Below are 15648 nucleotides of genomic sequence, written 5' to 3'. Positions count from 1 at the left end.
CAGATGAAACTGCCCAGTTTAGCGGCCTCCTAAGTTCCCATCCCAGTGTGAAGTTCTGTCCTTGGGGTGATTTTCCATCCTTCATGTCTGTGAGGACAGGCTCCCAGGGGAAGGGTCAGCAGTCCCAGCTCCCTCGCAGATAGTGCCCCTCTGCCTCCACACCTGGCCTCTGCCTCCACACCTGGCCTCTGCGGCTCCTGCTCCCTTTTTTCTCTTACAGACTGAAAATTTCCCTCTTGGTTCAACCGGGAACAAGTTAGAATCTTTCAAAAGAAACTTTCCCAAGAAGCTACGGTGAAACAAAAACAATTCTAAAGGTCTTGAAATACCCAAGTGTTTATTTTTTCTATTTATTTTTATTTGTATTATTTTTAGAGGCAGGGTCTCACTCTGTCACCCAAGCTGCAGTGCAGTGGCGTGATCATAGTTCATTGCACCCTTAAACTTCTGGGCTCAGGTGATCTTCCCACCTCAGCCTCCTGAGTAGCTGGAACTACAGCTATGCACCACCATGCCCAGCTAATTTTTCATTTTTTATAGAGACAGGGTCTCACTATGTTGCCCAGGCTGGTCTCAAACTCCTGGGCTCAAGCAATCCTTGGCCTCTCAAAATGCTGGGATTAGAGGCATGAGCCACCATACCCAGCCCACCCAAGTGTATGGACTTTCTTTTCTTTTTTTTCTTTGCTAACATCACACCCAGGTTGGCCTGACCAGCAGAGCTTTTGGCCCAAGCTATCTCCTCCTCCTGAGTTTTCCTTTCTAGTGCCAGAGGTTCTTAGGTAACTCACTGGTTATCATCACCATTGGTCTGCCATGGGATTCGTCCTTCAGTTACCTAAGACATTCATATAGAAGCACAAAATGAGAGTGTGCTATTCGCAGGGCTTTGCGGGTACGGAAGAAGACCGGGGGTGAGAAGATGCCGGTGCAGATGATTGGGGACATCCTGGCAGCTGAGCTGTCCCACATGCAGGCTTACATCAGGTTCTGCAGCTGCCAGCTTAATGGAGCAGCTCTGTTACAGCAGAAGACAGATGAAGACACAGATTTCAAAGAATTTTTAAAGGTAACTCCATTCTGAGCCTTGCAGGCCAGGCTCCTTCTGAGGCTGAAGGCAACAGCACACAATAGCCCAATAGGGAATCCCACAATGGAGAAGGGCATCCCCATCAGTTTCCAAAGGAAACACTAATATGGCAGAGAGTTTCCGGATTGTTTTGTGTTGCCTTTATATAGACCTGTTTATTTCCTGGCACTGGGACCATATTTTTCCCTGTCTAAGAGCAGAGTATTTTTTTAAGCATACTTACTTATCAGCTACTTTATACTCAACAACACAACTGGAATGTCACTTTCTTAATTTAGTAAACTGCATTCATTTAATACCTATCTTATTCCAGAAAGAACATAAAATAGCTTACTTTTTTTTTTTTTTTTGAGACAGAATCTCACTCTGTTGCCCAGGCTGGAGTGCAGTGGTGTAATATTGGCTCATTGCAACCTCTGCCTCCCGGGTTTGAGATTCTCTTATCTCAGCCTCCAGAGCAGGTGGGATTGCAGGCATGCGCCACCATGCCTGGCTAATTTTTGTATTTTTAGTAGAGACGGGGTTTCACCATGTTGGCCAGGCTGGTTTCAAACTCCTGACCTCAGGTCATCTGCCTACCTTGGCCTCCCAAAGTGCTGGGATTACAGGCATGAGCCACCGTGTTCGGCCCTAAAATAGCTTACTCAGACGTATAAAATGCAACAAGATAAAATTTAAAATAACTAGACAAATAAACTGGGACAAAAGGAAATGAGAGTAGGAAACAAAGATGATACCAGGAATTACTAATATATAAAATGCGTATCTGTGATCCTGTACATATACCAGAAGTGTGCACAGATGTCATCAAAGCTTCCGGAAACAGGTGAACAGAAGAAGAAAGGATCGGTTCCATGCCGCCAGGTCACAAGTTAAGCACGAGACGTAAAGCTAGAGCTGTGCTCAGGGAGAGCACTGTGGGTCATGGAACAAACCAGCATCCTCCGCACAGGTTCTCATCGTAGAAAGTCACATTTTGAGAAGCCATTTTCATTGATGGTGTTCAGTAGTGAAACTATCAGTATACCTGTTAAAATGGTGAGGGAGTTGAACGTACGATCTGTTTTCTTTTTTTTTTTTTTCACATTTCTTGTTGGGTTTTTTTGCTCATGAGATACTGCATATTGAGATCTATTAAACAGCCAAAGCAGTACTTAAGGGAGAGTACATAATGTAAATATTTTCATTATCAGAAAAGAATAGAAAATAAGAATAAGATATGAAGATGTTTAGGCAAAGAATAAAAATTCTAAAAGGAAAATGGAGGAATTATAAAGATAAAAAGCACAAATTATATCACTATATCCAATAACTGGTATATTGAAGAGAATTAATAAAATATAACTCTGATGAATCTAATAGAAAAAGAGGAAAAAACACAAGTAACAGTAAGAATGGATATAAGGAGATTCTCTTAAATTAAAAAGCATATAATTCCAAAATACATGCTAACAAATTTGAAAACATTAACAAAATTTGTAATTTTCCATTAAAATTTGAAAACTGGCTCAGTAAGAATATAAAATCTTTTAATAAATAGAAAATCTTACTATTATGATACTATTAACCAAGGAGAAAAATTGAGAAAAGTAACCCAAAAAGGAGCTGGGTCCACTTGATGGATTTAATGGTGATTCTTTCCAACTCTAAAGGAATAGATTATTCCGTATTATACAAACTGTTACAGATCATAGGAAAAGTAGAAAGGTCACCTAATTCATTCTACAAGGCAAAGTGGCCATGATTCCGAGACCTGTTTAAATTATAACCCAGTATCTTTTACAAATACAGCTGTTAAACTCTTAAAGTAACAGTTCATAAAATCAAGCATTCCATGAAAATAATCTAGGATTATCTCAGGAGGCTGTAGCATACCATGTGTAGAACGATGAACAGGAATTTTAGACAGGCTTCAGAATCCCAGCCCCATCACTGTCTTATTGCGTGACCAGAAGCAGGTTATTTAACAGGTGGGTGGCCTTCAGTCCCCTCATCTGTAAAAGGAGGTTATCAGGCCAGGCGCGGTGGCTCACGCTTGTAATCCCAGCACTTTGGGAGGCTGAGGCGGGTAGATCACCTGAGGTCAGAAGTTTGAGACCATCCTGACCAACATGGAGAAACCCCATCTCTACTAAAAATACAAAAAATTAGCCAGGCCTGGTGGTACATGCCTGTAATCCCAGCTACTTGGGAGGCTGAGGCAGGAGAATCGCTTGAACCCGGGAGGCGGAGGTTGTGAGTGGAGATTGCACCACTGCACTCCAGCCTGGGCAACAAGAGCTAAACTCTGTCTCAAAAAAAAAAAGGAGATTATCAGACAATACTTTTAGAGGACTTTAACTCAGATACCAACCCATTAGTATTCAATAAATGATTACCGTAATTTTCCTTATAAGGATCTCAGGGAGACAAAAATGATTGAATGTAAGGCACTGAGGACAGAGTCCTTTGATTGGTGAGAAGGGGAGGAGGCGGGAAGTTGTTGCCAGGAAATGAACTGGAGGAGACGTGGAAACCAAGATCATAGAACTAAACATTCATCATGGTAATGAGACAAACTGAGAATTGTTCGTATAAGTGCATGTTTTAAAATCCTTAGTGATGTAAATAGGATTTCAATGTCATCACAATTGTAACAGTAGTAAAAATAAATAAAAATAGTTTACCGCCTCATAACAAAAGGCCTGCTATAGGTTACCTTAAAAAGCAAAATCTAGCGATAAACTGTGTTCTAAAATGCTACTTTTTAAAAAGACTCAGAAATTATAAAAATAAAAAGCATGAAGATGCTTGTGATAGCAACATATATAAATATAGATATGTCCAGAACAAAAGGGGGGCAATTTCAATATCCGGTGATGAGAAAACGATTCGGTAGATGACAGCGAGTATCTTTTCAATCATGAAAAGCGGCCATCCTAGAGCAGCAGCTGCTGTGCCAGTGCTAGGGGCAGAGGCAAGTAAGGTGTGGCCTTGGGCCCTGGCACTCACAGTCAGTGTGGAGTAGAGACACTGAAACGCGATGCCTCGCCCTGTGTCACCTGGTGCACATGCGGTAGATGCTAAAAGTGGCCAGGGAGGGTCATGGAAAGGAAAGAAGATGTCCCAGGGGAGAGCCTGGACAAGGGGAAGCAGGACCTGAGTCTTCAGGGTTGAGTGTGAATCAGCCCCGAGAAGGCAGGTTGGGGCAGTCCCCGCACAGGCTCACACATTCGTTCCCTAGCACACAGTCGTGCTCTGTGAACGGCAGTGACTGCTACTGATCGAGCAGGGATGATGGGCAGGCAGAGTTGGGGAATCGAGCTGTGTCAGAGCCAGAGTGGGAGTGGATGTGTTCCTAGGTGTGCGTGCTAGAAGGCGCCACCAACTCAGACGGGAAAGAGGGCAGGAAAGACGGCCTTTGCAAGGGAAGGTGAGGACTGTGTTTTGGGATATGTTGAGACTGAGGTGGCTTTGGGACAGCCAGGTCAGAAGGAGTGCAACACAGCAAGTGCGGAGCTCCAGGGAGCCTCAAGGTTACAGATACCAGGGCTCCGCTGTGGGGAGTCCTGCTCAGTAACTCGGTGAAAGTGGGTGGAGGAGAGGAGGACTGTGGAGAGGACTGAGAAGGCTAGTGGGCTTGGAGAAAGTGGTTCTAGAAGCAGAGGAAGGAGTGATCACACAGGCTTTGGACAGTGTGTGAGAAAGAGCTGAGGAGCATCTGCTGGGCTTGGCACATGAGGTGAGATATTCCTACTGTGAACCCAATAGGTATCATTTTAGAGCCTGGGTTATTAAAAGAAAGTTGAAGACCCTGACTTTGCTACAGTGCAACATATCAGTGTAGCAAAATTATGCTTGTGTGTCATGAATATATACAAATTTTAAAAAATAAAACATGCACTTAAAAAAAAATCCTAAAACAGTAAGACAAGGAGAAACATAAATAAAAGAAATGTGAAATCTAAAAGGCAGTCAAAGACCCATGCTTCCTTTGATTGGAGCTGTAATTTCCTCACAAGCCTTGCCGCTGTTTTGCAGAAGCTGGCATCTGACCCACGGTGTAAAGGAATGCCCCTCTCCAGCTTCCTGCTGAAACCCATGCAGAGGATCACCCGCTACCCGCTGCTCATCAGAAGTGTGAGTGCGCAGGCTGGGGCGGGGGGTCTGAGTTAGGAGCAGGACGTGCTGAGGTCCTAGAGGCCAGGTCCTCAGGGAGCCTCTGAGCATACCACCCCACCTGCATACGGTGTGACGCCGCGCAAGCAATCCCACTGTTCCAGGGACCAGACGCCTTTGTGTGCTGTGTGTGTGCACACAGGAACACGCTGAATCTTTGAAGTGGGCGAATCAGAGAGGAATCCAGTGTCACTTGGGTAACCTGTCATTCGCCTTTCAAGAAACTCCCCAGCATCTCAAAGGCATAAGTGTGCTTGTCTAGGCAGGAAAAGGCCCCTCTTGAACCCAGAGAAAGACCAGAGCAACCTTAGACTCCAGTCTTTCCTCTGAGATCTGCCTCCATCCACCTGCTGAACACCTTCATCTGGATGTCCCAGGAGGCTCCACTTGGCAGGTCCTAAATAGAGTTCATTTGTGTCCCTCGCTGTATTCGGCTTCGACATTCCTTCTAAAATTCCTTCCAGCTTTATTTTTCATAAGCAATATGGCCCTCTTGAGCCCATACGCCTTATAAGGAAAAGGCAGACTTGACAAAAGATTATCCCACAATTCATTGATTACAGTAACTTACAATGAAAAACAGGAATATGATAAGTCTTTTAGCTCTATTGATTATTGATTATTCCTTGACTTTTGGCCTGTTAGCTCTGTGAACTCAGCATAGCCTTCACGTGATAGATACCTGGACTAAATTGACCCAGTAATGCAGGTTCACAGGCCCTTAACTGAACTACATGGGGCCAGATGTGTTTCAGAATTCAGAATGTAGTTCAGATACCATATAATATATGACTCCCCACCCAAGCCTTAGGGCAGCACTTATAACCAGCCACACTAATACTCCTACAGTGAAACATAAGAACAGTCACTGTAAGTAGAATAAGTAAATATATCTCTTCTGTTTAGGTCAGATTTTACCACCTAATGGGTACTGAATTAAAAACTTGAGGCCCTCAGGCTTTTCTGCATTTTAGAATTGTAAACAAAGGACTGGGGACTCATCCAACTAGAGGGACAGTCCAGACAGGAGTCGTCTAGTGATGGCACTAATTTCTGGAGGGACCACACATTTATTCTGGCCTCTATGTGTTCACAGTTGTAGCATGAGTCATTTCAAATGGCTTCAGAATGAACAGGATGCATTTCTTCCACTTGCTGACAGTGTGATTTTATTGTATTTTTTCCTGTGGCAAGGGAGTCATTGCTTTCATCAGATTTTTGAAAAGGATCAGTGACCCCAAAAATGTTCTGAACCATTGCTATTCAGCAAGTTCACACTCACCGCACTTGCAGCCAGTTTGTATTGGAGGGCCCGCCCTAAAGGTACATGACTTAAATTTTGGGGGGAGTAGGGAAGCTCCCGCCTGTTGCCAGGAGCCAGTCGGAGAGCAGCCAGAGACCTACACACTTCAGAGCAGTTGATCCATTTAGTGCTGTCACCTTGTGACAGTGGCGTTCCCTGTCCCTGTATCTCCAAGAACTTGTGAGACTACGAGTTTCTCAAGGGCAGAAAGTGTCATCTTGTTCACTGTCTGGCGTAGCACTGAGCACATAGGGCCTGGGTAGCACTGAGCACGTAAAAGCAGTCCATAACATGGGGTCGAGGGAGCCATCAAGTGAAGGTCCGGGTGGGTGAGAGACGCATTTCTTCCCACGTGACACTGCCCACTCTTTTCCAGATTCTGGAGAACACCCCGGAGAGCCACACGGACCATTCCTCCCTGAAGCTGGCCCTTGAGCGGGCAGAGGAGCTATGCTCTCAAGTGAATGAGGGAGTTCGGGAAAAGGAAAACTCCGACCGACTAGAGTGGATCCAGGCGCACGTGCAGTGCGAAGGCCTCGCGGAGGTCAGGCCTGTGAGGTTAAGCCTTGCGCCTCCAGGAAGGCTCTGGGTGGGGAACCAGCTCCAAGCCTTCCCCCACATGGACAGTCTCCACGTTAGTGCAGCCTGTGCAGACTCGACACCCTGCCTGCTCCTATAAAGGCATTCCTTCTTTTTTTTTTTTTGAGATGGAGTCTTGCTGTGTTGCCCAGGCTGGAGTGCAGTGGCGAGATCATCTCAGCTCACTCCAACCTCTGCCTCCAAGGCTCGAGTGATTCTCCCACCTCAGCCTCCTTGAGTAGCTGGGATTATAAGTGCCCACCACCACACCCAGCTGATTTTTGTATTTTTAGTAGAGCTGGGGTTTTACCATGTTGGCCATGCTGGTCTTGAACTCCTGGCCTCAAGTGATCCTCCCACCTCGGCCGCCCACAGTGCTGGGATTACAGGCATGAAGGGCATTGCTTCTTGGATTGTCATCTTCCTTTCTCCTAAGGAGGGAAGACTGGGTTTTTTTTGTTGTTGTTGTTTTGTTTTGAGTTCTTTGAATTCAGCTGGTAGAATCGGTGTTCTGTGGCTAGAAGTAATGATTTTCACTGGGCCAGTTTGAACTCGGAACGGTAATACATTTAAGGATCTCTCATGCAAGGTGAATGATTCTAGCCACATTCCCACCTAGAAAACTCCACCACAGTATCGTCAGGCCCAGGGCGCTGGCCTCTCAGGGGCACTGGGATGGTTTGCGCCGGGATTTAAAAAGTGAAATTTTCTTTCTTTTTAAGCAACTTATTTTCAACTCTCTCACCAACTGCCTGGGGCCCCGGAAGCTCTTGCACAGTGGAAAATTATACAAGACCAAGAGCAACAAGGAGCTGCATGGGTTCCTCTTCAATGACTTCCTGCTTCTTACCTACATGGTCAAGCAGTTTGCTGTTTCCTCTGGCTCCGAGAAACTTTTCAGCTCTAAGTCCAATGCTCAATTCAAAATGTATAAAACGGTGAGTATGGCATGTCTGGCGGTAGTATCAGGGGCCTAATGAGGTGTTGCCTCTGTCTTAAGGACCTTCCTGGCTGACCCTGAGCCGTCCTTATGGGACCCGCTTCACCTCTTTCCAGGTGGCTCATGCTTCTTTTGCCATTCCCACGGGAAGAGCCCCATGCGGCTGGGCTCTCCCCACCCACTGCTGGCTGTCAGCCAGACTCCAGCTCAGATTCTGGCTTTCACCTGGCCAGCTGGCCAGCATGACACCTGGGCTCACCGCTGTCCATGTTCAGCATTGGGTCTCTATAAGCTGAGCCCAAGCACAGTACCAGTGCTGGTAGCAGTAGAGAGAGCCTTTTGCACTGGCAGTTGTGGGCACTCGGAGCTCCTGTCCCCAGTACCAACACCTGACCCAACTCAATGATTACTTTCACAGAAATGGAGACTTCATTTGTTCTGTGTGGAAGACCTTAGGCCCTAGACCCTTTTTCTCCTCCTCAACAAGGCTCTTCAGAACAAACAGAGCTCTCTCTGGACATAGGCGGGTGGAGTGTTCTGGCCCATCTCACAGCCTGTGTTTTGGCCCTAATTCTTTCAGCCCATTTTCCTGAATGAAGTCTTGGTGAAACTGCCCACAGACCCTTCCAGCGATGAGCCCGTCTTCCACATTTCCCACATTGATCGGGTCTACACCCTCCGAACAGACAACATTAACGAGAGGTCAGTCCTGACCATGTGTGGCCTGCCTTGATCCCCGGGAGAAGGCCTGGGCATCTCCCTCTGCCATAAACCCATCTCCAGCTGTGCTCAAGCCCCACTACTCTGTATCCTGAACCTCTCTTCACACGTCCCCTCTGCTCCAGTCCCACGGTAGGCCTTGGTCACTGCAGCCGCCTCCTAACACATTTCCCTGCTTCTCATCTCTCCTCACACCACTCAGCAGTCTTCACAAATGGCAAGTCAGCATCTCAGGCCCTGCTACAGTCCCTGCAGGGGCTGCCCACAGGCCACAGTCCATTGTGCTTTGCTGGTGTCCGAGGCTGCAGCCCCACATCCCTCTACCTGCAGACCTCCGCCCCCCAGGCGCCCTTGTGTGGGTGCGCCCCCCGCCGTTCCCAGCTTCCTTCAGGCTGCAGCTCCAACAGCATCTCCGCGATGCCAACCCAGGGGGTGCTGCTGCTCCTCGGTGTGTGCTAGAACCCCTAGTGCCAACGGTCATCCGTGGGGCCAGTGCATTGTGTGTCTCCGGGTCCCAGCGCCTTGCGAGTGCCTGGGGTTTTGTGGTCAGTCAAGAAGGGTCATTAGCAGTTCCCAGCTGGATAAGCATAAGCGTCTTTTGGTTGACTAATATCAGGTCTTTGATAGGAAACTTGTGAAGGTTGAGGTTAGCAAAAGACTGAAGAACGCGTGCAGAGCTCTGGGGCTCGGGGCTGAGCTATGAGGGTGGGAAGCGGCAAACAGCTAACCCTGCTTCTCCCACAGGACCGCCTGGGTGCAGAAGATCAAGGCAGCGTCTGAGCAGTACATTGACACCGAGAAGAAGAAGCGTGAGAAGGCTTACCAAGGTATGGGGGTGCCCAGAGGGTGGGAGGTAGCCCCCAGGGGCCCTAGGGACCTCCTCCTGCAGTCAGGCTGATGAAATGGGGACGGGCCTGAAAGATCAGACCTGCTACAGGATCAGACCACAGAGCCCTTCCCTCTCGAAGCTACCATTGCAAACCCTTCAGGCCCCTGCCCACACAAACATTGGCTGGCAGTGCTGGCTCTGCCCCTCCCCCTCCCCCGCGCCTTCTCCAGTCCTTTCTTTCCACAACTCACCTCACCTCTGCTTGGGCTGTCGCAGGCCACACCTGTGGTTTGCCTCCCTTTAGCTCCCCAGCAGCCCCTGCTCCTCCTTGCCCTTCTGCCATCCACCCTCTCCCTTGGCAGCCAGGGGCCTGGACCCTAAGTCTGCCCTCTCCTCCTCCTCCTGCCCCTGCCTCCTCCCCCTTCTCACCTCACCAGACTTCAGTCCATGTCCTGTCCCGTCAGTAACACCAGTGGCCTAGTTAGCGGCTCGGCTCACTTGCCCTGCCCCAGCTCCCTGCACTGATGGCAGTCACCGAGGCTCCGCCTTCTCTCTGGACCCTGTGGTCTGGCTGGCCGCACTCCCCCAAACCCAGACCTCTGAACAGCGCCCTCCAGAGCCACCTGCCCCACTGCTCCCGCATCGCACATTGGCCTTTCCGGGGGGACCACCAGCCTCCTTCCAGCAGCGGCTCCTCCTCCCGGGACCCTATGTGGACGGTAGTGTGGTCCCCAGCCACCCAGGCCCCTCCCTGACGCCTCACATCTGGTCAGCAGCAGGTCCTGCAGTCCTCCTCCCTCGCCACTCGCCCTGCTCTCCTGCCCCCACATCACAGGCCCCCCATCTCCACCCAGGCTGCAGCACAAGGCCCTCTTTCCTCTCTGCTGCCCATCCTCTTCATTTCGGGAGTATTCTTTCCAGAGCTGCTTTTACCTCTTCCGCTGAAGTATCTTCCCTGTTGCCTCCTAAATTCAGGACACAGTTCCTGCCCCACACTGAGGGCCCATCCACACTATTACGTGCCACCCAGCCCCATTGCCAGCTCTTTCTTGTGTCCAGCCATCCACCTGCCTAGTTGAGCAGCCCATCGTTGCCCTGCCCGGCCTTCCAGTGCACACTCCCCCTCAGCAGAAGTGCTGTGCCCCCACCTTAAATTCTTCCCATTCTTCAAGGCTCACATCAAGGTGTCCTCCATGACACCTTCCCTCATGCCTTGACCAGCATGACTTCTACTTGGAGCCCCCGCTGTCCTGAGGCTGTGATCATTCTCTCTCTGGATTCTCATCCTCTGTTGTCTCTGCTTGCACCCCAGTCCCCGCTTTTCTCATGTAATGGCCATAGCTCCCCAAAAGCAACCCCCTCCCCAGCCAGGCCCAGCATGTAACTTGTGCCGGTGGGGCTCCAGATTTGTTACGTTCGTAGTGTCCTCTCTGTTCATGGCACAGCCTACTCACCTGCTCAGTGGAGCTGCCATGGTCTTTGCAAAGCACCCCCCCACCGCCCCGCTCTGCCGCGGCCCTCAGACCAGAACTCCCACATTCTTCTCCAGTCTCCCTGCTGTATGTCCAGCTGTGCCAGGCCTGCCTGTGGCCTCCAGCTCATGGGAGGCCTGTGCTCTGAGCCAGCCGCACCTCCACCCTTCCTCCCCACCCGGCCCCCATGCAGCCTGCACGCCTGCCCAGGCCTCCTGCCAGCTTCCTGGCTGCTTTGGTTGCAGCTCTTTATGTGTTTTTTCATTCAGGTTTCCCTATTTTGTTATATACTCCTACAAGGTATGTTTAAAACAGCTTTTGCTAATTTAATGTTATTTTCATGGTACTTTAAAAGCTTGCTATTGAAAAATCAATGATTGATCATTTCATAATGCATATAATGATTTCTTAATTGGCCAAAGATGTCAATCAGATTTTTCTGAGTTTTGCTTCCCATCAACATCTGCGTATGTTGTTGTACATCGTCCATGCGTTCAGTTCTTCCAACACTTGTCGATTGCTTTGTGCCAGGCTCTGTGCTAGGCTTAACTGGGCCTGGACTTTGGTATCTGATGTTTAAATTTTGACCCTGCCATTTAGCAGCTCTGAGTGGAGCACACTAGAGTCCTAAGTCTCAGCGTTTCTCATCAGTAAAATGGGGAGCTGCCTTCTCAGGTAATTATGCAGTTGAAATAATATAAGTCTAGCACATGCCTAGCACAAAGTAAGTATCCAGTAAATGTTTGCTGCTATTAAGTGCTGCACAAATATCCTGTATTATTTTATTACTATTTGCTAGGCAATTGAGGGGTTAATGCAAGGATGATGGAAATAGTCCATGCCCTACCCTGGCTCCACACAATTTCAGACCCAGCAGGCTGCAGGCTGCTCGTAAGCCAGGGATACTGGATACACAGAGGAGGGAAGGGGTCTGGGAGGTACATGTAGGATTGGACCTGAATCTTGAAGGATGAGTAGGATGCTGATGGGCAGAGAAAGCAGGCAAGGCAGAAATAGCAAGCAGGGCGTTCCTAGCAGGCGACATTGTCTGGGGAAAGGCACAGGGCAGCCAGATGCTGGGCTGTTGGGCCCAGGGCAGTGGCAGATGGGGACAGGAGGCTTGTAGTATTGTGGTCACTTTGAAAGACAGTGAGGGTCTGCATCCTCGGAGAAGAGATTAATGACACCCATCTTCCTCTTTCGTAGCCCGCTCCCAGAAGACTTCGGGCATCGGGCGCCTGATGGTGCATGTCATTGAAGCTACAGAATTAAAAGCCTGCAAACCAAATGGTAAATGCTGCTTTCGTTCATTCAACAGACATGGTAACTGCCCCACCCTAGTCTTTGCTGATGACTTTTTTTTTTTTTTTTTTTGAGACAGAGTCTCACTCTGTTGCCCAGGCTGGAGTGCAGTGGCACGATCTTGACTCACTACAACCTCTGCCTCCAGGGTTCAAGTGATTCTCGTGCCTCAGCCTCCCAAGTAGCTGGGACACACACACCACCACGCCTGGCAAATTTTTGTATTTTTAGTAGAGACAGGGTTTCACCATTTTGGCCAGGCTGGTCTCGAACTCCTGACCTCAAGTGATTGGCCCGCCTTGGCCTCCCAAAGTGCTGGGGGATTACAGGTGTGAGCCATCGCACTCAGCCACTGATGACTCTTCTGAACACTGAATGATGGGATGCTTTTTAATAGTCAATGTGTCCAGTGCCACTAAAATGCCCATATTGGACCAATGTTCTTATCACTGTTTCCCCCACTAAGCACCAGTGCCTGCCTTCCCAAGTGTGTCTGCGCTGAGGAAGCATGCGGCAGGTTGCAGTGATACTCACCCAGGCTTGCTCCGTAGGCAGTGCTGCTACGTGCTGGCAGTGGAGCTCTCGGCCACTGCCCGGCTGTATGCTGCTGTCACTACTGGGAACTCAAAGACCCTGTCACTAGACCACAGGGATATGGTGCTCCAGGCATTGGCTCCTGCTACTGTGGTCTAGAGTGACACATTATGTGGGATCCTGCTTCTGCTCAGGAGGGCACTGTCAGTCACTCATTTTACCTGCATGCGCCACATGTCTGTGCTTTTTGTTCAGGAAAGAGCAACCCATACTGCGAAATCAGCATGGGCTCCCAGAGCTACACCACCAGGACCATCCAAGACACACTCAATCCCAAGTGGAATTTTAACTGCCAGTTCTTTATTAAGGATCTCTACCAAGATGTGCTGTGTCTCACCCTGTTTGACAGAGACCAGTTCTCACCAGATGGTAAGTGGTGCTCAGCCAGGGGCTTTCCCAGTTTCCTAGATCCTAGAGTCCAGATCCTAGGGCCTCAGCTGTGTGCAGACCCCCCTGCCACTTCAGGGAAGTGACACAGGCCTGTGTCATCCCACTTTGGCAGGTGTATGCCTTTTCTCAGGGCAGGGGGTGGCCTTAGATGTGTTTCGGGTCTTTGACCCATCACTCCCTACATGCATGATGTAAATACTGCTCCTGGAACATTCCCAGAATGGAGATTTGAGCCAGGTGCAGTGGCTCACAGCTTTAAACCCAGCACTCTGGGAGGCCAAGGATCACGAGGTCAGGAGTTCGAGACCAGCCTGACCAACATGGTGAAACACCATCTCTACTAAAAATACAAAAATTAGCCAGGCATGGTGGCATGCGCCTATAATCCTAGCTACTTAGGAGGCTGAGGCAGGAGAATCATTTGAACGCAGGAGGTGGAGGTTGCAGTGAGCCGAGATTGTGTCACTGCACTCCAGCCTGGGCAACAGAGCGACACTCTGTCTCAAAAAAAAAAAAAAAAAAACAAAGAATGAAGATTTAAATTCCACATGGGCAGCTTCTCTTACGCAAACCTGCTATCATTCCCCATGCACCCATTCACAGTATTAAACACCCATGAACCAAAAGAAGTTCCTTGTTTCAGATTTCAAGCTTTTATGAATCTTATTTCAGACACTCTTCCGGATGTAGCTCCTTAATGATTTTATAAAGAAGACTTCTGACTCTATGTTTACTCACCAGATTTCCTGGGTCGTACTGAAGTTCCAGTGGCAAAAATTCGCACAGAACTGGAAAGCAAAGGCCCGACGACCCGCCGACTGCTGCTGCACGAGGTCCCCACCGGGGAGGTTTGGGTCCGCTTTGACCTGCAGCTTTTTGAGCAAAAAACTCTCCTGTAGGGGGTTCAAAAGGACAGCACCAAGGGGTCTGCCCACAGGCTGGGCTGGAGAATGAGAGACTGCGCTCTCTTGGGGCTGAGGGAGCACCATGCAGCTTCACCCCTCACAAAGCCACGCATGCTGGGGGCTCTGCTTTCCTGCACACTAAACCGCAAGCAATCTATGCAAACACCTTTCCTAGAAAGAAACCAAACCCCTGAGCACAGTGCCTTGTCCTAGTGTTCACATGTTCAGCTGTGTTTAGATGCCAAGGTTTCCATTTTCAGGGCTATAAAAGTATTACATGGAAATGAGGCATCAGACCACCAGACGTTACCGCTCGGTTGAATGTGTCCACTGTGGAGTGGGTTGGTGACGCTGTAACCATTCCACGCCAGTGACCTCTGCTGGGTCACAGCCACTCAGGAGGGGAGGAGTCGGGATGATATGCTGCAGCCTTGGCGCTTGCGCAACCTGATACTGAAATAGCGTCTACTTGTGCACTGAATAAAAACAGAAACTTGACCATTTTACTCCTGATTAGATTTTATCATTCTCTGCTAAGACAATATAGTCTGAAATTTAAGTGGGAAAGCGTGATTTAAATACTGTGAACTCTAATAATGTGGAAAATATTTTTCAACTTTAATTTTCTGAAGTATAAATTATTTATGTAAATTCATTGTTGTTGCGTATTTCATAGGACATGCATCTTTAAGCTTTATCATTGCCAATATGTACAGACAGAGAATAAAGACATACATTTATGGATGGAACTTCTTTCAAAGCCTGACTCATTTACTTTCTAGATGAAAGGTTTTTTTTTCTTCTTTTTAATTATCTTAGCCAGATGAAAGGCTCCTAAAAGGTAACTTCAGAAGCTGCCTATAATGAAACCAAATTTCCTTCCTGGTAAGTGGGAAAAACCAAGGACAGGGTGGGGATGAGGTCAGGAGACCCAGGGCCTCATCTAAAGTCTGCTGCTAACTTGCTCTGTGACTTTGGTGAATCTACCCCGTGATTCTGGGGCTGGCTTTCTTTAGTGGGTGAAATGGATGATCTCTGTTGGAGCTACTGACCCTCTGCGTCCTTCAGCTTGCCCCATTGAGTGATAACTTCAGGGTAACTTACAGCAAAGAAATGCACAAAGGTCTTACACACCAAACCTCTGGATTAATGAGTAAAAACAGGGAAAAGATGATCTGTTCTTTTGTTTTTGTTTGAGACAGAGTCTTGCTCTGTCACCCAGGCTGGAGTGCAGTGGTGTGATCTCAGCTCACTGCAACCTCTGCCTCCCGGGTTCAAGCAATTCTCCTGCCTCAGCCTCCCAAGTAGCTGGGACTGCAGGCATGTGCCACTACACCTGGCTAATTTTTGTATTTTTAGTAGAGAC

The 15648-nt window shown here is 48.5% G+C and overlaps 1 protein-coding gene across 3 annotated transcripts in view; it reads left to right on the top strand.

The window, feature by feature from the left end:
• ITSN2 (intersectin 2) overlaps positions 1 to 15031 on the top strand; it is a 168362-nt gene extending 153331 nt beyond the window's left edge. For all 3 annotated transcript variants that reach the window (XM_017526853.1, XM_017526864.2, XM_017526874.2), the window contains 9 exons: positions 886 to 1069; positions 5111 to 5209; positions 6928 to 7095; positions 7853 to 8068; positions 8651 to 8772; positions 9535 to 9617; positions 12298 to 12381; positions 13183 to 13356; positions 14119 to 15031. In XM_017526853.1, coding sequence (XP_017382342.1) covers positions 886 to 1069; positions 5111 to 5209; positions 6928 to 7095; positions 7853 to 8068; positions 8651 to 8772; positions 9535 to 9617; positions 12298 to 12381; positions 13183 to 13356; positions 14119 to 14276 — 1288 coding nt within the window. In that variant the 3' untranslated portion in view covers positions 14277 to 15031. The remainder of the gene's footprint in view (positions 1 to 885; positions 1070 to 5110; positions 5210 to 6927; positions 7096 to 7852; positions 8069 to 8650; positions 8773 to 9534; positions 9618 to 12297; positions 12382 to 13182; positions 13357 to 14118) is intronic.
• Positions 15032 to 15648: the final 617 nt, after the last annotated feature.

This window comes from Cebus imitator, unplaced genomic scaffold (genome assembly GCF_001604975.1).
Source record: "Cebus imitator isolate Cc_AM_T3 unplaced genomic scaffold, Cebus_imitator-1.0 Scaffold1, whole genome shotgun sequence".
NCBI lineage: Eukaryota > Metazoa > Chordata > Mammalia > Primates > Cebidae > Cebus > Cebus imitator.
This window is presented reverse-complemented; position numbering and strand designations above follow the sequence as displayed.